This window comes from Solenopsis invicta, unplaced genomic scaffold, assembly GCF_016802725.1.
Source record: "Solenopsis invicta isolate M01_SB unplaced genomic scaffold, UNIL_Sinv_3.0 scaffold_1533, whole genome shotgun sequence".
NCBI classification, from domain to species: Eukaryota; Metazoa; Arthropoda; class Insecta; order Hymenoptera; family Formicidae; genus Solenopsis; species Solenopsis invicta.
In genome coordinates, this window is record NW_024105248.1 from 69,551 (window position 1) to 91,768 (window position 22,218).

Here is a 22,218-nt window from a genome sequence, read left to right on the forward strand (position 1 = left end):
CCGACACAGAGCACCAGAGATTATCGGATTTCAGTAACGGCTGAATCAATCAAGCTCTAAGTAGTTTCAATCGATACATCTAATAAAAAAAACAATGAAAAGATTAAGTTTCTTTGGTATTTAAGTAACACTGTAAGCCATTACAATTTCTTTTTTATTGCTATAACTATTGTATTTTACAACCTTATTATATTTAGACGCTTAGAAGAGCCAAATTTCTGTACACAAAAAATTTATTTCAATAAAATTTTCTCCCTTTACTGTTTTCTCTGTAATTTTGGAGATTAAATGTTATATTCCATTAAAACCTTTTTAAATTATATGCATCCATTTAGGTTAAAATAGAATTTTTTAATAAAAATTAAAGATTTTTTTAAATGGAAATACAAAGATAGTACCAGTTGGGTTTTGTTTAAAAAAAATTCAAGATACCACCAATTGAAATAAGAAGACATTAAATGAAAATACAAAGATACCACCACTTTGTTTTCTTTTTTCAACAAGAGGAAAATGTCCCGGAACGGTGCGGGACTCAAGAAGAAGCCAGACCAAAGACATATAAGATAAACCCAGCATTCACCCATTCCGATACGTCTAAAGATGAGGTTGATAGAACAGAGTGAGAAGCAAAATGTGGGAAATGCTGTCCTTTTCTGTTAATGATGTGTGCGCATCATTGACAGAAATTCTTAGAAATAAAAGACAACTAACAAGAGCATCAGACAAAGAAAGACTTCTCTGCATTTTGACTCTCGCTTCGTTTTGTCAACTTCACATGTATATAGCTGGATCTATTTTATATGTCTATGAGCCAGACCCTGCCAAACCTAAACTAATCTGGCCCAAGGAAGAAATCGGCCATAACTCACTGCCCGTTGAAAACCACCTCGGAAGACCCTGAGACCTATAGTGGGGGCTACCCTGGAAGCATTACGTCGGGATGAAAGACACCACCACTCGGATTTTATTTATTAAAAATAATACATTAATTATTTCAAAGAGTAATATATTATCCTTATAATTGGTACAATTTAAATATTTTATACATTTTTTTGGAAAAATACATAGATTGAATATTAGATAACGCAATTCTAAGACATCATTATTTTTTTTAAGTATTACCATTTGGGTTAAAATTCGAATAAGACATTTCAATAACAATACAAAGATAGTACCGCATAGATTTTGTAGAAAAAATAAAGATTTAAAGCACGCGCGCACACGAACGCCTATTTTTAGCTTTGTTTTTTTTTTTAAATAATTATGTAATAAAATACAGAGAGATTTTCTATCCGGTAATAGCAGCTATATGAGTGTAAAATGTTAAAAACACGGATGTATTTAATTATACATCAATTAATTATTTACAAGCAATAGAATTTTTTTAATATCATGTTAATTTACGTCGATAACTTTGGTCATTCAGATGGACAAAGCGTGTGATATAAATCAACGTGATGGTAAAATCTGATAATCTCGTATGCATGGAAATTGATGACTTGTGTAAAAGAAGTTCATTGTGAGTCTCTCTTCGCTTTCGCTACGCGTTCAATTAACGCGACCGTGCCTCTCGATAAAATCATATCAAAATAAATCAATATAAAAAATATTATCTTATCCTTCGCGTGACACATACGGCTGATAATGTTTAGATGGTCTCGTTAATCATGCTCAAAGTGTGTCAGTTTCTCTCTCATAAGAGATCCGTAGACAAATCAATTTATGTCGTTGATGTACAAAAACGAAAAAAACGCAATGCAAGAATGCGATCCAAATCATACTGCGCTCATATTAGCAATCGAAAAGGGAAAATTCGACAACGCAAGTGAAATTTTGAAGTGCGATGACGAAAATAAATACGTAGGTCCATTAGGTGTCCTTCAAATAACAGCCCTGCAGATGGCTGCGTGGCAAGGAAACATAAATCTGTTGAATCAACTCTTGAAGAAAGGTGCCAATATAAATAGCAAAGATAAAATTGGTAGGTGCGCACTTTATTACGCGGCGTACAGAGGTAAGGCCGATGTGACAAAGTGGCTTCTTGAACATGGAGCACATATCGACATCAAAATATGTTCATCAACCGAGGATATTGGGTCTGATGAATATATCAAGATCCAGAGCGGATATGACCCGTTAAATTATCGTGTCCGGTTAACACGATCCTGTCCCGTAGGAACCCACGTTCGTATCTCGAAAATAACGCCTGAATTTTTACTAAACCTGAGTAAAAGAAATAGAAATTACGCTCTTTTTCTAAATGCTTTGTTATAGTTGCCAATACCGTACTTCAGGGGAAGAACACCCTTGCATTATGCGGTGGAAATGAATCACGCAGACGTTGTGGACGTTTTAGTGGAAAGCGGAGCGTATGTGAATGTTGAAGACGAAAACGATATTACCCCATTGCTCTTAGCAGGACATTTGGTGAATTGTGACAATCTCAATAAGATGACTAAGTTCGTCAAAATCGTTGACATTCTAGTTAAGAAGGGGGCGTTCGTTGACGCTGTTCATCCGGATACGGGTATTAGTCAATCAATTGAACGTTACGCAATAAATATAGAATCACGCTATGTCATCATCGAGATCCACACCTGACCACAAATCCCTCATTGCCAAAGAAAACTTTTACAATTAGATATATCATTTACGTGCATGTGCGAGTGTCTGTGTATCATTGTAAAATAACACAAATATAACTTTTCTAGGAAACACTGCTCTGCATCATGCAGTAATGCAAGACAGTGAAGAAGCAACGCAGATATTATTGTCCGAATATGCAGATCCGAAAATTTGCAACAACTCCGGAAATACACCTTTTCATATCGCCGCAGAAAGAGGGAATATTACAATATTTCAGGATCTATCTAAAAAAATACCAGACAAAATTATTGATATATGCAATAAGGTTAGTTATATTAGATGTTGCAGTTTATTACGAATAATTTTTCATTAGAGATAAAATTATATAAGACAAATTATATATTATTTTTATCCGTTTAGAAGGGTGAAACGGCTCTTCATAAAGCAGTTTATCACGGTCATCGCGAAATCGCACAAAATTTGATCATTCGTGGAGCTAATTTAGCTGCAGTAACGGAGACTGGAGATACCGTCATTAATGCTATATTTGATTATATTTCGCAACCATTAGACTTTTTAACAGATGTCTTAAATTCTTGCGTAATAAATGCAAATTCATGCATACATTATACTTCAAAGAAACATATGAAGGTAAGGATCGCTCTACGTTTTCCGTTAGGCCCACTTACGTACAGATATAAATAAAAAACTAACTTTCTTATTCTACTATGTTCTCTTTACTGAATTCTAATGAATGGGATCTTTGTTAAAGATCAAGATCGACTTCAGTATATTGGTTCCAGAAGATGAAATGCAAATGGCAGTAATCACAGCCATTATTGCCGCAGCTTCGGATATAAAACAACTGGCAATATTACAACATCCAGTTGTAGAAACCTTTCTCAGATTAAAGTGGGAGAAATTAAGAATATTTTTCTTTCTTCTTACACTCATACATTTGTTCTTTGCTATTTCTCTCTCATTCTATGGTTTAATGTTTGCACAAAATGATGCAGATCACGCGGTGACTCGAAGAATCGTAGCATTTTGGTCTTGCATATTCTTGTTTTACAATACGATTCAGGTTATATTAGAACCAAAGTAAATACGCATCCAAATAATACAAGTTTGCATTTTTCGATTAATTAATTCTTGACTTATATTCCTAAACGTTTCAGGAATTATTTGCGACAATTAGAAATATGGTTGTCATTAATATGCGCCATACTATCCTTAATAACGTCGATAGCGGGAGAGTTCGTCGTAAAGTGTTCAAAGGAAGAAATCGAGTCTCGGCATTGCATGGACTGGGTGCTACATTTCATCAGCATCGCAATCTTGCTGAATTGGATGCAAATGATGTTGTTAATTAGCCGTGTTCTAATGTGGGGAGATTACGCGCTCATGTTTTACACGGTGTTGAAGAACATTCTAAAGGTTAGCCAATGTAATTAATACATCGTTTTTTCTTAGAGGAAATTATACTATGATTTATACATTTATCAAAAATCTAATTACAAAGTATAAAAATTAGCATTTTTCAACTTTTCATGACAAATCCGTTTTTTTTCTTAATGCTTAAACACATCGATCCTGTACGAAAACATATTTTCGTGTCTGGGAGACATTTTCAACTTTGAGAAGCTATGACTTTGATTACAATCAATATGTTTTACAATTTCGAATAAAAGTTCAGAATCTCAAAAATGTGACTGCATAATCGGCATTGCCAAAAAATAATTTATTGTGAAGTTACAAAGAAAAAAACATTATGAAAAATGAGAAATTGTTTACTTTTTCTTTAAAAAATTATATCTCGGCAACAAAAAACTTTTAAGAACTTTACAATACGGCATTTTAGAGTTAAAGAATCATACTTTAAAAAAAAATTATGTCATTGCCATTTCTATTGAAAAATATACTTATGTAACAAGGCGAATATGAGATATGTTTGATTAACTCAAGGTGTAAAGATTGCAAAGTAATGTGTTTCATAATATATTTCGGATCCTGCGCAGAAGTCCCTTTTTCCAAGGTAATATAATATTTTAACTTTAGACAGAGTAATATACGCGAACGTACCACTTCGAACGTGTTTTGTCCAGTTTTTTTTATAAGATTATTCACAGAAAAGTTTCATTCGCACACAATAGCAGTCTCACAAACCTTAACAAAATTTTGCCTGCGTGCCGTTCGAATTCTAGTTGACCAAAAAAGTTGATCAACCATATTAATCGAAAGAAGAGATTTCAAACTTTTTTCACGTCCTGGTCCGTACCTCCTATCTTATTCCGTCTTCACACAGCAAACATTCGAAACTTTAGGGGGCTTCACAGATCCACTTATGTGTTTAAGGGTTAAAGTCCTTGCGCTATTTATATTATAATACATAAAAGAAAATTCTTGACGCATAAGAGTAGTTGTAACTCGAACATAATGTCTATCTTTGTAAGCAACTATTAATTTCAGGATTTATTGTTTAGACCAATAATTTTCATGGTTTACATGACAAATTCTTTAACCATAACTAAGATTATAAATAAATGAAACTAATTATAAATAATTTTTTAGGAAATAAATTCATACTTAAAAAATCACGTCGTTAGCGGGAGAGTTCGTAAATCGTGATATCACATGAAAATTTATCTCACAAACTCTTGTGATTAGAAGAGAATAGAGTAATATGGTATACCCATGTTCATTTTATTGTATCACTTTGTTTATAATTAATATTTTTTAGTGAAACTTGAACAATATTCGTTAAAATGTTGTTTGACAGACTGAAAGAGATAAAATGTTTATTATTTAGTACGTGATTTATAAAAATCTAATGTACTGCATAATCGGTGGAAAAAAAGGTTAAAAGTGGTTGTAATATGGCTATCCATAAAAACAATTAAAAAAAAAATTATTTTAGTTTAAAAGAAATACAGTACCTTGTTACAAAATTATATATTTTTAATTTTCCATTACTTAGAGTTTTCCTGCGTTCAGAAACTTTAAAAACACCAGTAGAAAATGTATTAAAAATATCATTTTAACCCTGTCTAACATTAAACAACAAATGACGTCTCTAGTGTTTCTAAACACCGTCTTCCAGAATGACAATTGAATTATCAAAGAAATATTTCAATATAAAAATTTCGCTTAATAAACCATATTAACAAAATTCCATGTTATTACTTTAACTTTGTATAACTCGAAATGTGTACAGCCAAACAAAAAGTTAAATAAAAAAACACTCGAGTGTATGTACATTCGTGCGATAATACACTTAACAATAATGAGGAAGTATGTGTAATTAAATTTTAAAAGTGTACCTTGAAAAAGAAGTACTCAAAAGTAAAATTGCCTTAAAACAATTGTCAGTTATTATGTATTAGCAGATTAACATCATTAAAAAAACGGTCAACTACTAAACAAATAACTCCATAAGCAATTGTTAGAATATGTCACCTAATAACAAAGAAAATAGGGATATCCATATTGTCGATAGTAGCTGCAATAACCTCTTCCCTATAAGTAACTCATACACATTCAAAACTTTTTACTATTTTTTAGGTTCTCTTAGCATTTAGCTCCATGATTATTGGATTCGCATTAAGCTTTGCCGTTTCGTTTCACGGAAACGATAGATTTGACAATTTCTGGAGATCTATCATAAAAACTATGGTAATGATGATGGGCGAGTATGAGTACGAGGAACTGTTTGATACTAAGAACAGTGAGAGTACTTTTCTACCAGTCACAAGCAGAATCGTGTTCATCGTCTTCATCATGCTCGCCAATATCGTTCTGATTAATCTCATGATCGGTCTGGCAGTCAACGACATTCAAGGTCTTGAAAAGGAGGTATGAATATTTAGAAATAGACCCGCAAAATCTCACTATTCAATACCGTCTCATTATGTTTCGATATTGTTGCATTAGGGCCACATACGTCGATTAAAGAAACAAGCGGAATTTGTCGCACATCTGGAAAGAGTGATGTCACACCGAATCTTTCGCAGCAATTGGCTGCATCATCGCTTAAGAAGTCTACTGTTCTTAAGATGCAATATTACATCGTATATACTACTGTTTCCAGAAAGACATTTTTATGATTGGAAGATTCCAGTCCATGTAAAAGAAGCGTTATTTTTGTTAACCCAGAAATCTTTCAAGAACAATTAGTAAGAATTATATAGATTATACAATTTAAAGTTTACATTTTTCCATGCTTCGGAAATTGAAATCATGTCTAACGTAATCCATATTATTATATTTTAGTTTGGCAGACAAAAACACAGAAATTGACAATAAGAAACTGACTTCGATACTATACAAATTAGAGATACAAGTTATGGAATTAAGGAGACACTGTTATAATTCAACGATTCAAAGATTATAGAAACGACGCGTGTTCTCTCAAAAGAATACCTGTTTAAAAGAGACTTAAAAATATTTAGTATATTGCAATCATTTTTTGGTATGCTGGACTGTTAATCTGGTAGCAACATTTATTATACTCATTAAAGTATCATAGAGAATTTCGTTATCGGAATTGTATATTTTCAAAAAAGATAAAAAAGGTGTGTGTGTGTTTCAAATCTTTATGTTTTCTACAAGATCCAAGTGGTACTAGCTTTGTATTTTTATTGAAAATTTTTCTTATTTCAATCCAAGTAATAGAATTTTTAATTTTTCTACAAAACTCAAATGATACTATTTTTTATTTTCATTGAAAAATCTTCCCATCTTAACCCAAATGATATGTACTTAAAAAAGAATAATAATGTCTTAAAGTTGTATAATCCAATCTTGATGAGTTGTATTTCTTAAGTAAATGTATAAAATCTTTAAATTGCAATAATTATATAGAGAACATTGCTTTTTTAAATAACTGATATACTACATTTAATAAATAAAATCCAAGTGTAGTATCTATGTATTTTTGATTCTATCTAAGAGTCTTCCCTTCCTATACCAATCTTTAATGTTTTTTAAACAAAACAAGTGGTGATACAATCTTAATCCAGGTGGCTAAAATTGTAACTCAGTTTACTATTGAAATAATAAATACGGCCTAACCGTTCGAAAGCAGTTGTTAGTAGTACTCAATAATCTAATTTTATAAACATTTACGAGACTTTTTTTAAACTACGCATCACATGGTTGCCGGATTTAAAATGCAGCTTAAGAGAAGAATCCAAATAAAATATCACAAAATGAAATTGCTAATCAATTTAATTATTTATTGGATGCTTGTACGCATCCCTACTATCAGCCACAATCCCGAAAAGAAATTATTGCGAAAAATATTACCTTGACCAAAGTAACAAATATTATTTACTTTAATAAAATTTTGTTCATGTGAAAATTCTTCTATTTAATCTTAAATTCTTTGAAATTATATATTATATTCCAATGAAACTTTTTTAAATTAAATACATTCATTTAGGTTAGAATAGAAAAATTTTTCAATAAAAATACAAAGATAGTAGGATAAAGTTGCCTATTATGAGATACCTTGCTTTATAATTTATTTAATTTATAAAATTAACTCCTAATTTTATATTCAAATAATAGTAAACATATTTACGTTTCATCGCAAAAAATTACTAATCGATAATAATTATAGTTTGTTGTACATAAAATTTTGTTATCGAAATTGCCGATTTTGCTAATTCAAAGAAAGGGTTCCTGATATAAGACATAAAGGTTCTCTTATATGAGATGAGTTTTATCGAGTTTTATACTTGGATCTTACTAGGTTTAAATTAAGCTTCAGACTCAAAATATAGTTGTCCAATCAAATAGCTCTATCAATATCAAAAACTTTTGTACGTAGCACTTTTTTCCAAAATCTATTCTCTTCGAGGGATTTTAAAGACTTAGTTATAATACTAAGTAAACCATAATTTTCAAACAGGTTACAATTTTTAATTAGTTATGAGTTATAGTATTTTATTTTAATATCATGTTAATTTATGTCGATAACTTCTTGGTCATTCATACACACAAAGTGTATAAGGAAAATCAACCTGGTATAAAAATAAAATCGTATCCAAATAAAGGACGGGTGTGGTATGCAAAGGATATTATCATATCCTTTGCGTGTCACACCCAGCCGATAATTTTTAAGTGGTCTCGTTAATGAGCATTAGAGAATCGTGGATCAATCAATTTTTGTCGTTGACGTACAAAAACGGAAAAATAGCCAATGCAAGACCGCGATTTGGATCATATTGCACTCATATCAGCGATCTAAATGGAAAGTTCGACAACGCAAGTGAAATTTTGGCGTGCATTTGTGAAAATAAATACGTAGGTCGATTAGGTATCCTTCAAATGACAGCCCTGCAGATGGCTGCGTGGCAAGAGAACATAGATCTGTTGAATCAACTCCACGAGAGAGGCGCCGATATAAACAACAAAGATAAAATTGGTAGGTGTGTACTTTATTATGCGACGTACAGCGGTAATATTGATGTGACAAAATGGCTTCTTGAACATGGAGGAGATGTCGACATCAAAATCGGTATCTACTCGTCTGAGACCAACATCCCTAATGATGTAGACACCGCGAACATACAATATAGCCCGTTAAAAAGACCGGTTCGTATTTCGATCATAATCGTAAATTTCTACCAAGTCTGCGTAAAAAAATAGAAATTACACTTCTTTTTAAAATACTTTGTTACAGGTGCCAATACCCGACTGCAAGGAAAGAACACCTTTGCATTATGCGGTGAAAAATAATTATGCAGACGTTGAGCGCGTTTTGGTGAAAAGCGGAGCGGATGTGTTGAAGACGAGCTCCGGATTACTCCGTTACTCTTAACAGAAAGCGCAGTGAATCGCGACAGTCTCAATGACATGACTAAGTCCGTTGAGATCGTTAGGATTCTAGTCGCCGCGAAGGCGTCTGTAATAATGCAAAATTCGTATCGCATACGAACGTGCTGATGCAATGCGTGCATCATAAAGAATGGACGACGGTCGAACAGTACGGTACAATAAGATGCAAGAAAGAGAGTAATAAAAAGCGAAAAAGAGAAACTCTGGGACATTAGGAAAGGCCTCGAGTATTTCCTGTTGACGCACGACATTTTTTGACGACGAAACATCATTCGGACAATGCGGCGTCAATATTAAAAGTATAAACACATTAAATTGTAAGCGACCATCATTCACATATATAATATCGACATTGTTGGCCCGGGGATCTCGGCGACCATTCGCGGCCGCTCGTCTCTCATTCGCTACGCTTGGGATCTGAAGATCCAGATTGATCGGTTCAGAAATTTATAAATAGAAGGTTTGAAAGGTTCTTCAGCACTTGTTTCGTTTTCAATATCGGTCAACGTGGACAGTGTTGAAGCATTCTCTCTCTCTGCCGTGCCTATGTGAGTCGTGAAAATATAAGTTTGCCTATTCGCAAAAAAGTAGCATCTCTACCTAAAATACGGACCCAGAGCAAAATATGCTCCTAAAATATTCCGGCGATACAGGATGCAAATACTCTGCGGCATTGTCGTTTCTCACGCGCAAAAGAAAGAATAACTCGACCCACACGATATCGCGTGAAGGTGTAACTAATTGTAATTGTGACAACTTTTTGCAATAAACAATAAACAAAATCACAATGATAAAGAATAAGTTTCTTCCCACTGAATAGCGTCCGTTAACGCTTTACCAAATTGGGGTATTATTACAGTTTATTATTCGAACATTACAAAATAGAATCATGCTATGTCATCATTCAGATCCATATCTGATCACAAGTCCGTCATTGCCAAAGAAAACTCTTACAATTAGATATATCATTTACGTGCGTGCGCGAGTGTCTGTGTATCATTGTAAAATAACACAAGTATAATTACGCTCAACTTTGCTAGGTAACACTGTTCAGCACCATGCGGTAGTGCTAGGCAGTGCAGCAGTAACAGAGATATTATTGTTAAATGGTATATGACCATTATACGGCTCTTCATACAACAGTTTATCATTCTATTTTTGGAAAGTTAAAAATTATTTTGACGGAGGGTGCGGAAGGGGGGGGGGAAGAAATGTTCTAGACGCCCAGACGTAACATAAACATTTACAAAATTCCGCTTAAACTGCGAGCCGCATTTAAAATACTTGCCGGACTTAAAATACAGTTCAAGAGAAGAATCCAAATGTAATATCACAAAATTAAATTGCTAATCAATTTTATTATTTATTTGATGCTTGTACGCATTTCTACTATTTCCCATAATCCCGAAAAGAAATTATTGCAAAAAATCTTAATTCGAACAAGGTAACAAAAATTCTTTACTTTAATAAAATTTTGTTTATTTCGTATTTTTTCCTCTTTAATTCTTTAAAATTACATATTATATTCTAATGAAACTTTTCTAAATTATATACATTCACTTAAATTAAAATAAAAAAATTTTTCAATGAAAATACAAAGATAGTAAGGTAAAGTTGCCTATGATGAGATATCTTTCTTTAAAGGCTTATAATTTATTTAATTTATACCATTAACTTCTAATTTTATGTGAAAATTATAGTAAACATGTTTAAGTTTCATCGCTAAAAGCAATCGATAATAGTTATAGTTTGTTATACATAAAATTTTTTATGAAAATTGCCAATTTTGCTAATTTACAAAAATTCTAAATTTTTGAGACACAAAGGTTTTTTTTATATAAAATGGGTTTTATTGACTTGGATCTTACTAGGTTTAAATTAGGCTTCAGATCCAAAATCTAGTTGACCAATCAAATGGCTCTATCAATATTCAAAAACTTTTGTACGTAACATTTTTCTCCAAAATCTATTCTCTGCAAGATATTTTGAAGTTTCAATGTTAATATTGAGGGCCATCACTTTCAAATCTCATAATTCGAAAGTCCTCAATAAAAACTTTATTATAGCATTTTGGAAAGATCTTGAAATCAGAATATGCAATAACAAATATGGATTCTTGAATGTCTCACATGAGTTCCACGCTTTGTGGTTTCATGATTACCACATCTAATATTTATAATTAAGCAAATTATTACATCCTGTATTTTTCTATTAATACGACTTTATTATATCGCTGTATGCAAGATTTATTATTAAGTATTTGTTAATTTTATAATAAACAAGGTTTAAAGACTCATTTCAATTAATCTTGACAATATCCAATTTTACAAATTTTTTGTAACGACAGCACGCATAATCTAATAATGAATTGTCTAGTAAATAGATTTCATGCATGCGTAATAAGTTTATGATAGTATCAACCACATGCGTTTATTAATGTAGTAGAAACCTCGATATCTCATATTAGAAATCTATCCTATAATAGATATAACTTTACCCTATCATTAGAGTTTTGTTTAAAAAAAAATTAAAGCTACCGTCACTTGGATTAAAATAAAAAGACCTTTGAATGCAATTACAAATACACTACTATTTGAATTTTATTTATTACAAGTAGTACATTAGTTATTTCAAAAAACAATGTATTTTCTTTATAATTAATGCAATTTAAAAATTTTATACATTTTTTAGAAAAATATATATCACTTAGATTAAATATTAGATTACGTAATTTTAAGACATTATTACTTTTTTTAAGGAGTTATACATATAGGTACCTAGGTGAGTTAAAAAAAAACCATTTTTTAATTTTTGCATTTTTTAATAGTATAATATCTTAAGAATATTTTTCTAAAGTTTCAACTCAAAATGTGCAAAAATAAAAAAGTCATTGCGTTTTAAAGAGATAAGCGTACGCCGAGTTAAACGGAAAACTAACATATTTTTATCGAAATCGTGTTTTTCAAATCGGTATGAAAAATATTTCGAAAACAAATAAATATATTAGATAAGATTTATTTCTATTTATTCAGAATGAAAATATGCAGTCGTTGTCGAAAGGGTTATTTCTCAGATTAATTTTTTTTTAACAGCCAAAAAATCGATTTAATTTTAGGTAATAATTCAGATTCTTAAATTCAGATAAGTGCCATTTTGCTATAAACGGAAATTTTTAAAATCGGCTACGACGAAGACTAGATATAACTATATATTTTAAAAATAAGATTCATTTTTGTGTTTCGAATAAACCGTGTAGATTCTACAACTGGTACTGATAACAAATAATCGCCTTATATTCATGAAATTTTTTCTCCAAACATATTAGAGATAGCAAATTGAGATTTATACTAAAACATTATAAATCACGATTTGCTATCTCTAATATGTTCGGAGAAAAATGAATATAAGGCGATTTTTGATGCGTCTAAATTTATGTAATCCATTAATACTACTTACATACTACTTGAGTTAAGATTAAAATAAGATTTTTCAATAAAAATACAAAGATAGTACTACTTAAGTTTTGTAAAAAAAATTAAAACTTAAAGCGCGCGCGAGCACGCACGCACGCATGTACACACACACGCACACACTTGGCACCTTTTTTCATTTTTTTTTAAACAATTTTGTAAGAGAATACAAAAGATTTTTTATTGGATGATAACAGCTACGTGAATAGAAAATGTTGAAAATACGGAAATCTAAATAATTATACATATATCAATTAATTAGTTAAAAGCTATAAAATTTTATTTTAATATCATGTTAATTTACGTCGATAACAATATTTTGATTAACTCGTATACAATTTACAAATTAATAAGTAAGGCCAGTGAGACGAGTAAAAAAATGTAAAAAAATGTAAAAAAAATGTCTTTGTATAAAGCATAAATGATATTAATTAATCTTTGACACAAACGTTTTGACTTTACCGAATCTCCTTCAGTGTGTACTCTTACATTACTAGCGCAATGTTTTCAACGCAAACGTAGACCATGGACTGTAAACCAGATTATATTCAAATTTTGGCGTTATTTGCGTTGAAAACATTGCGTTAGTAACGTAAAAGTACATACTAAAGAAGAATCTGTAGAGTCAAAACGTTTGCGTCAAAGAAATAAATATAATTAATAAATTAATAAATACAATTTATGCTTTCTACGAACACTTAAATTTTTTTACTCGTCTCACTGGCCTTACTCATTAATTACGTCGATAACTTTGATCATTCATGCACACAAAATGTATAACGTAAATCAACCTAGTATAAAAATAAAATCGTATCCAAATAAAGGACACTATCATATCCTTTGCGTGCTACATCCGGCTGATAATTTTTAGATGGTCTCGTTAATCATGTACAATGAGCGTCAGTTTCTCACGAGCATTAATGTAGCGTAGAATACGATATGTTACGTTGCGTAGAATAAAGAAACTCGTGCAAGACGCAAGTTCGAGAATGTTTAGACATGACTCACACATGTGATCGCCAGATTTAGCACAAATTCGTCGGTTTCCATCAGCCATTCAGATAGGAGGCCCCCTAAAGATCGTTGACGACGAAGTGGTGGGATTTTGTGATCTCTCGAGAACTATTTAAATCGAGCCTTCATCGACCGAAAACCTATTCCTCAGTTCTACCGTGACGATAGTTTACTACAAATCCAAACGTTGGCAGCAAAATAACGAGCAATCCACAATACATACGTGACAACAATCCGGTAAGAACATCAATCAAGTGATTGTTCATTGAAAGACGAGCAAAATTGCATAAACCGAGTAAATCAATACATAAAGACGCGATAATCGCGTTCAGTGTAATCAAAGAGTTGTAATAAACATTTTAGTAAGCAAAAATAGAAGTGTTTTTCATCGTGTACACAACAATTAAGGAGTGGACCAATCAATTTTAGTCGTTGACGTACAAAAACGGAAAAACAACAATGCAAGACGGCGATCCGGATTCCACTCAGATTCCACTCATATCAATAAACAAAAATGAAATGTCCAATGAGGCAAGTAAAAAACCACCTGAGTAAAAGAAATAGAAATTACACTCCTTTTCTAAATGCTTTGTTTTAGCCGCCAGTACCCGATTGCGGAGAAAGGACACCTTTGCATGAAGCAGTGGAAAAAAATAATGCTGATAGTGTGCGCGTTTTAGTGTATGAAGACGAAACGAATGTGAATGGTAAAGACAATCAAGGAATTACCCCGTTCCTCTTAGCAGGAAGTACAGTGGATCGCGACAATTTCAATCAGATGTGTCAGTTTGTCGAGATTGTTAAGATTCAACGCGGGAGCGTCTGTTAACGCTATTCATCCAGAAACGGATAATAGTCAATCAATTGAACGTTACGCAATAGATAGAATCACCCTGTACCATCATCGAAATCCATACTTGACTACAAATCAGTCATTACCAAAGAAAATTCTTAGATATATCATTTATGTATATGTGTGCACGAATTATTTGTAAAATTATATAAATGTGATCATGCTTGACTCTGCTAGGTACCACTGCTCTGCACCGTGCGGTAATGTTAGGCAGTAAAGACGCAACAGAGATAATAACAAAGATAACAAATAAAGAATGTCTGACACAAAAATGCGAAAATTCCGGAAGTACGCCTCTTCATATCGCCGCGACTGCAGGGAGTATTGAAATACTAACGGTTCTACTTCAAAAAATGTCATGTATGTGGGAAAATGATGAACGCGCGTCGTACATTGATATATGCGATAAGGTTAGTTATATTAGATGCAGCCGATTATGAATAATTTTTTATTTGAAATAAAATTATATAAGACAAAATTGTATATTACTTTTATCCGTTTAGGAGGGTGAAACGGCTCTTCATAGAGCGGCTTTTGAGGGTCACCGCGAGTGCGTACAAGCTTTGATCAGTCGTGGAGCTAATTTAGCCAAAACAAACAACAAGGGAGTTACCGCTGTGGATGCTATATTTCGCAATCATCGTATTTCGCAACCATTAGACATTTTAACAGATGCCTTGAATTCTTGCGTAACACCCGTAAATGCTGATCTTTCAAGCAATTTCAAGGAAGTAAGGATTGCTCTACGTTTTTCGTTACACGTGCAGATGTAAATACTATTTTCTTATTTTACTATGTTCTCTTTGAATTCTAATGAATGGGATCTTTGTTACAGATCAATGTCAACTTTGGTATATTGGCTCCAAAAGATCAAATGCAATTGGCGGTAATCGAAGCCATTAATGCCACAGTTTCAGATATAAAACAACAGGCAATATTATTACAGCATCCTGTTGTGGAGACCTTTCTCAGATTAAAGTGGGAAAGATTAAGAAAATATTTCATTCTTCATATAATCATAAACATTTCCTTTGCTGTTTGTCTCTCGAGCTATGCCTTAACGTTTCTACAAAATGATACAGATCACGTGATAATTCGAAGATTGACAGCAGGGTCTTCTCTCCTATTTCTTGTTTACCATATGATTCAAGTTAACGTAAAACCATGGTAAATATGCATACAAATAATAAAAATATGCACTTATCGATTAATTGATAATTGACTTATATTCCTAAACACTTCAGTATTTATTTAAAACAATCAGAAACATGGTTATCATTCATATGCGCCATACTATCCTTGATAACGTCGATAGCGGGAGAGTTCGTCGTAAAGTGTTCAAAGGAAGAAATCGAGTCAAGGCATTGCATGGACTGGATACCATGTGTCAACAGCATCACAATCTTGCTGAGTTATGTGCAAATTATGTTCTTATTTAGCCGAATTATAATGTGGGTAGATTACAAGTTTATATTTTGCACGACGTTGAAGATCATTCTAAAGGTGAACCAAAATAATTAACGTATTTTTTCTTAGAGCAAATTAAACTATAATTAATACATCTTACAAAAATCTAATTACAAAATATAAAAATGGTAAATATGTCGATAAAGGGAGATAGCCCCGATGACCCTAATCTTGACATATATCGTCAAGGTCATGGCTCTGAGTAACCTTTAACAAGTTTTAGCCAACGTTCGCCTTTCATTAAAAAGTCATAATCATAAAAATTGTGTGAAAATTAAAATGAACTTTCGACTTTCCACGTAAAACGAGGCTTACAAGTTATTAGTACTGTTCTACATGGGTTTGTGATTTTCTACCCGAAGCGACGTCCACTCCACCCCCCTAACATGCGAAGCAAAACAAGGTCTACAGATATATTGTTCCACATGGATTTGCGAAGAATACATGTATAAATCTCATTTCGCTCGCAAGGCGGGGAGGGAGAAGTGGACCTGCTTTACGTGGAAAGTTAAATTACAAAAAATATATATCCAGTATGTGTATGAGACTAAAATGGGTAGAAATTTTGTTTTATTTATGAAAATTTCTTTGTTGATAATTTTTTAACGAATGGCGAAAGATGGCTAATATTTTATGGAGGTTAGTCAGAGCCATGACTATGACAACATGTGCCAAGATCAAAGTCATCGAGGCTGTCTCCTGTCAGCGACATAATTACCATAAAAATTAGCATTTCTCAACTTTCCGGCATAAATCCATTTTTTTCTTAAGGTCCTTGCGCTAAATACGTATATGTAAGTGTCTGTGTGTGTGTGTGTGTGTGTGTGTGTGTGTGTGTGTGTGTGCGTGCGTGCGTGCGTGCGTGCGTGCGTGTGTGTATATGTATATAAATACGGAAAAGACAATTCTTAATGCAGTAATTGTAACTCAAACATAATGATTATCTTTGTACGTAATTATTGATTTCAAGATTTATCGTCTAGACTTATCATTTTCATGCTTCGAATGACGAATTCTTAAACCATAAATAAGATTATAAATAAATATAAATAATTATAAATAATTATTAACAAAATAAATCCGGTCTTAAAAAATCGTGTCAATGATATCACATCATTTATCACTTTTGTTATTATAAGTAATTATCATATTGTACATTTAGAGCTTTTTAATATTTTTTTTAGGTTCTCTTAGCATTTGGTTCCTTAATTATTGGATTCGCAGTAAGTTTTGCCGTTTTGTTTCCCGGAAACGATGATTTTAAGAATTTCTGGAGTCCTTTAAAGACAACTGTGGTAATGATGATGGACAAGTATGAATATGACAACCTGCTTAACACTACCACCAGTGAGAACGGTGAGAGTACTTTTCTAATGGCCCCAAGCAGATTTCTGTTTATCATCTTCATCATGATCGCCAGTACTGTTCTGAGTAATCTCGTAATCAGTCTGGTGACCAACGAAATTGAACAATTTGAAAAAAAGGTATGCTGCACAAAAATTTAAAAATAGACCACCCCCCCCCCAAATCTTACTATTCAATACCGTCTCATTATCTCAATATTATCACATTAGGGCTACAAAAATCGATTATTGAATCATGTGAAATTTTTTGCACAACAAGAAATATTGATGTCACACAAAATCTTTCCCAAAAAATGGCTACCTTCTCGCTTAGAAGAACAACTGCTCTGGAGTTGCGATGTTACTCCAAATATTACAGTGTCTCGTAACGAATACGATAACTTTTTTGATATTTTGAAGTCCAACATTCCAGTTCATCTAAAAGATGCTTTATTTCGGTTAGCCAAGAAATCTTTCAAGGACGATAAGTATGAATTGTATAAGATCATAAAATTTCAAGTACGTTTTTCCATGCTTCGGAAATTGAAATTATGTCAAATGTAAATCCGTATAATTATGTTTTAGTTTAGCAGACAGAAACAGAATTGGCGAGTCTTAACCCAAGTAGTACGAACTTAAAAAAATTAAGAATGTCTTAAAATTGCGTGATCTAATATTCAATCTAAGTGATTATCCTTTCTGAAAAAATCCGTGTTAAATCGATAGTCGCAGTCTCTCGAAGTTTATTGTTGTCGCTTTTCCAAAATGCTCATTGGTTCTCGCGTTGTGCTTACTTCGTGAGCTGCTGTCATCGTGGAGATTGCGTTTTGACAGTTGTAGTTTTAACTACGTTATAGCTGCGCGCGCACGCGTGTGTGTGTGTGTGTGTGCGTGTGTGTGCGCGCGTGCGTGTGTGCGTGTGTAATACTAAATATACTAAATTAAAAATGGGAAAAAATGTCCATGTAATCATGTAGATTTATTATAAAAAATATACATTTAGTTAAAAGTATAAATATTTTAATAAATTGGTAAATAGATATGGTAATTGGTGCACACAAATAAAAAAAATTTTTTTAATATTATAAAAAGTGTATAAATTTTTTCACATTTTTTATATTATATAAATTTGTACTCATTTCTTTTATACTTTACCTGTTTATATCATTACTATTATTTTTATTTTATCTCCCTTTTTTAAATTTTAGTCATCATAATCTTCTGTATCGAAGTTTGATACGTTAACTTCCAATTTGTATCTTCCGTCAGTTATTGAACCGCAACCTATCTTTTTATTTAATTTATTATTATATAATGTTACAAAATTTGTTTTGATATAACCTTCTATCACTATAATAATTATTTATTGTTAAAGAAGAATTTTATTTTATATTAAAATGTTAATGTGATGCATTAAAAAATGTGATGTATTGTATAATTAATTTTTGTTAGTATTGTCGACTTTCTTTATTTATATAATAAATTGATAAACCCGAGAAACTTACTGACTCTTGTTGTTGTATTCAAAATTTCCGAAAAATTAACGTCTTCCGGTTCTGGCAGATTTAATGTGTTTTCAAATTTATATTTTCCTAAACATGAAATTCGGGTACTTAATGAGATTTGTAATTCATAATTAACATTTCCATTATTAAATTGAGTTGCTTTTGGTGGACGAGAATGTGCACCGTCTAAATAAATAATCTGTTAAAAAATGATCAAAATAATTTATTAATTATGCGACATTTATAATATACGTACGTCGTACATGTATGTATACATACATGTATATATAAAGAGAATAAAGTGCATGATGAAAACACCTACATAATTTGATTTTATGTGAGATTCCATCCGGTCAATTTCGTCATTCCAAGATATAACTTAGACACGGAAGTGTTGCAATCTTTTAGTTCCTAACTGTACATACTTGTATGTAGTTTTATTAGGCCAGTATTACATTTATCTTACAAATCTTTCTAATGTATTGAATGGTTACAAAAAGAGGAAAGTCTCAAATTTATAAAAATCTATTATTCTGCAATCAAGCAACAACTTAGAAAATCTGTTCTATATAAATGTAACAAAACTATAAAGGATAAATGAAACATATTTAAGTTCAAATGTATTTTATTATAATTGTTAATATTTTAAACATATGATTGATTCTGAAAAAAGAAAGGATAACAATTGTTATTTTAATCCTGTGAGTTAAAATGGATTATGTAACCTATAAAAACTTCTTTTGAATTGAAAGAATAAGAACCACTTTATTTCAATCCAGATATTTTAATTAAAAATTTAAAATGTTCGTATTATTTTCATTAATTTAATCAAACATTTTTTCAAATTTACAAATATATTTTAAATATATTATTTTAATATATTAAAATATATTTTAAATATATTTTAATATATTTAAATGTGCTAAATTAATATGTTTCAAATACGCTCTGATTTTAAATAATAAGAAATATGTAGAAAATATTTTCAATTAATTTACAAGTATATATGTAAAAAAGTACATTTGGATTTAAAGTAAAATTTTTATTAAGTAAAAAGTCTTATCATATAACCAATTAAAATTAAAATTTTATCTAATACTTCCATAAGTATGCGATGGGTTTCTGCAGCAGTTTTTTTAAGCTTGAAACAAAACTTGATGCAGGTTCTTTGCTCAGAAATTCCCTTCCCTACAGGGAAAACCATGTAAAAAAAACGCGCCTTATATTCTACCTCGAAGGTGGTGTGGAAACAAATGTATTGCTATTAGTGTTCTGCGGACACTTTGTTGGCCGTATAACGTGAAAATGGTTGTTTGTACATGAAAAATGTATACAACATTTGTTGTAGAGAACAGTTCAATCTACAATTTTTATAATAACCATAATTGACGTACGACTAATAGAAAGCGATATATTCACAAAAAATCAATTTTTGTGACCTTTGACCTCGAATAACTTTTGAAGCTAACACGATATCGATGGGGACTTTTTGCACCTTGTTTATAATGTCTAAATAAAGGTGTGTGCAAAAATTTAGCTAGGTGGCATTTTTTCCGAAGTAAAATCCTAAAATTTCTGGGCTAATAACCTGATGCTGAAGTTCATCTATATACGCTGGTAAGCTCTGCGCATTGTATACATAATTATTTCTTCTTTCTTCTGTAGTTGCTATTTTGTATCCTCCCAACCTGCTCTCCTTTTCTCTTTTTGTAACGCCCTTTTAAAAGTAGGACATTCTTGACTGATGGCTTTATGGTCGTCATTTAGATTGTATGTTCTATTTTTGAACATACAATTCACACATTTGCTCTCCGTCGCTGTGCAAACACACGAGCTATGATTCCCTGCGCATTTGCAGCATGTTTCTTCTCTCGTACAATTTTTAGCAATGTGGAAGTACCCCCAGCATTTAAAACATCTTTAGACACTGATGTGATTAAATACAGGACATTTCTTCCATTCTATATTTAGTTTTGATTTCTTCAATATCAGCTCGTGCGTCTCTTCATCTACTTCCATTATTATTGATCCTTCGTCATTTCCTCTTCTTTGATTGTTACTCTTTTCTTTAATCATTCTCTTCCTTTCTTTAACCATTCACAATTCGCATATTTACTGTATCTATTTTATTCTGCTCCTTAATTGTATTTATAAGTTCATTATCATCTAAGTTTATCTCTTCTAAATTTATGTTAACAATTTTTACTTTTGGTTTCGATTGAGACGACTCGAGCACTTTATAATGCTCTCCCAGCTTAGCTTGTACTGTCTCTTTCAATTTTTTCACCATTTTTCCAGTTTCACAACCCATAATTACTACTCCTTTGCTACCTTTCTTTAATTTCGTTACTCCCATTGCCATATCTTTTTATATCTACTTTCTCTTTTATTACTTTCTCTTTTTTTTCGAGAGAGAGAGAGAGAGAGAAAGAAAGAGAGAGAGAGAGAGAGAGGAACTGGATGCACAGCATACATATATTTAAATCTTTCCGCATTCTTTGAATGGGCGACATTGAATTGATTGTATCCTTGAGACAGTATCCTTGAGACAAGTTTTTTAAGAAACTGATTCCTGTCGATGACACAATCTAAACATGAGAGCGGCAGCTATGCGGAAATAACAAATATATCAAGGCAGTATCCTTCAGACAAAATGCAGTTTTTTAAGAAAACAAAAAATTTCCCGGTGTTTACCGCCGAATTTTTTTTATGGTAATGGATTAAGAACATTCTTTCCACTACTATGCCCTTTAATTATTCAGAAGCAGAAGCACATACAGACACACACACACACACACACACACACACACACACACACACACACACACACACACCTTTAGTTATACTTAATTATAACTGTATTAGATAAATCAATAATAATAAAAAAATAAAAAAAATTGTTTTTATTAATTTATGTAAAATTTTTTTGAACTTGATTAATTTTTTAATTTTTTTATATTTATTTAAATATAATATACATTCACTATTAAAAGCTTTATAGCGCTCGCGTAGCGGGCGCTTGTTTTGTTCTAGTGTATATTAAAAAATGTATGAAACCTTTACGTCGTACCAATTGCAAAGAGAATATATTGCTCTTTAGAATAAATGTCAAAACTTAAAATAAATAAAATCTAAGTGTA

At 31.7% G+C, this 22,218-nt stretch overlaps 1 protein-coding gene and 1 pseudogene across 1 annotated transcript; both read left to right on the plus strand.

Moving 5' to 3' along the window:
- The first annotated feature begins 1,515 nt into the window (after positions 1-1,515).
- On the plus strand, positions 1,516-7,512 carry LOC120359863 (transient receptor potential channel pyrexia-like). Its single transcript, XM_039459273.1, has 9 exons — positions 1,516-2,184; positions 2,275-2,527; positions 2,712-2,911; positions 3,007-3,237; positions 3,359-3,687; positions 3,765-4,023; positions 6,148-6,438; positions 6,517-6,758; positions 6,856-7,512. Exons 1-9 carry the CDS (start codon positions 1,723-1,725, stop codon positions 6,974-6,976), a joined length of 2,388 nt encoding a protein of 795 aa, XP_039315207.1. The 5' UTR covers positions 1,516-1,722; the 3' UTR covers positions 6,977-7,512.
- A 563-nt stretch (positions 7,513-8,075) lies between these two features.
- Positions 8,076-18,092, plus strand: LOC105204586 (annotated as a pseudogene).
- Positions 18,093-22,218: the final 4,126 nt, after the last annotated feature.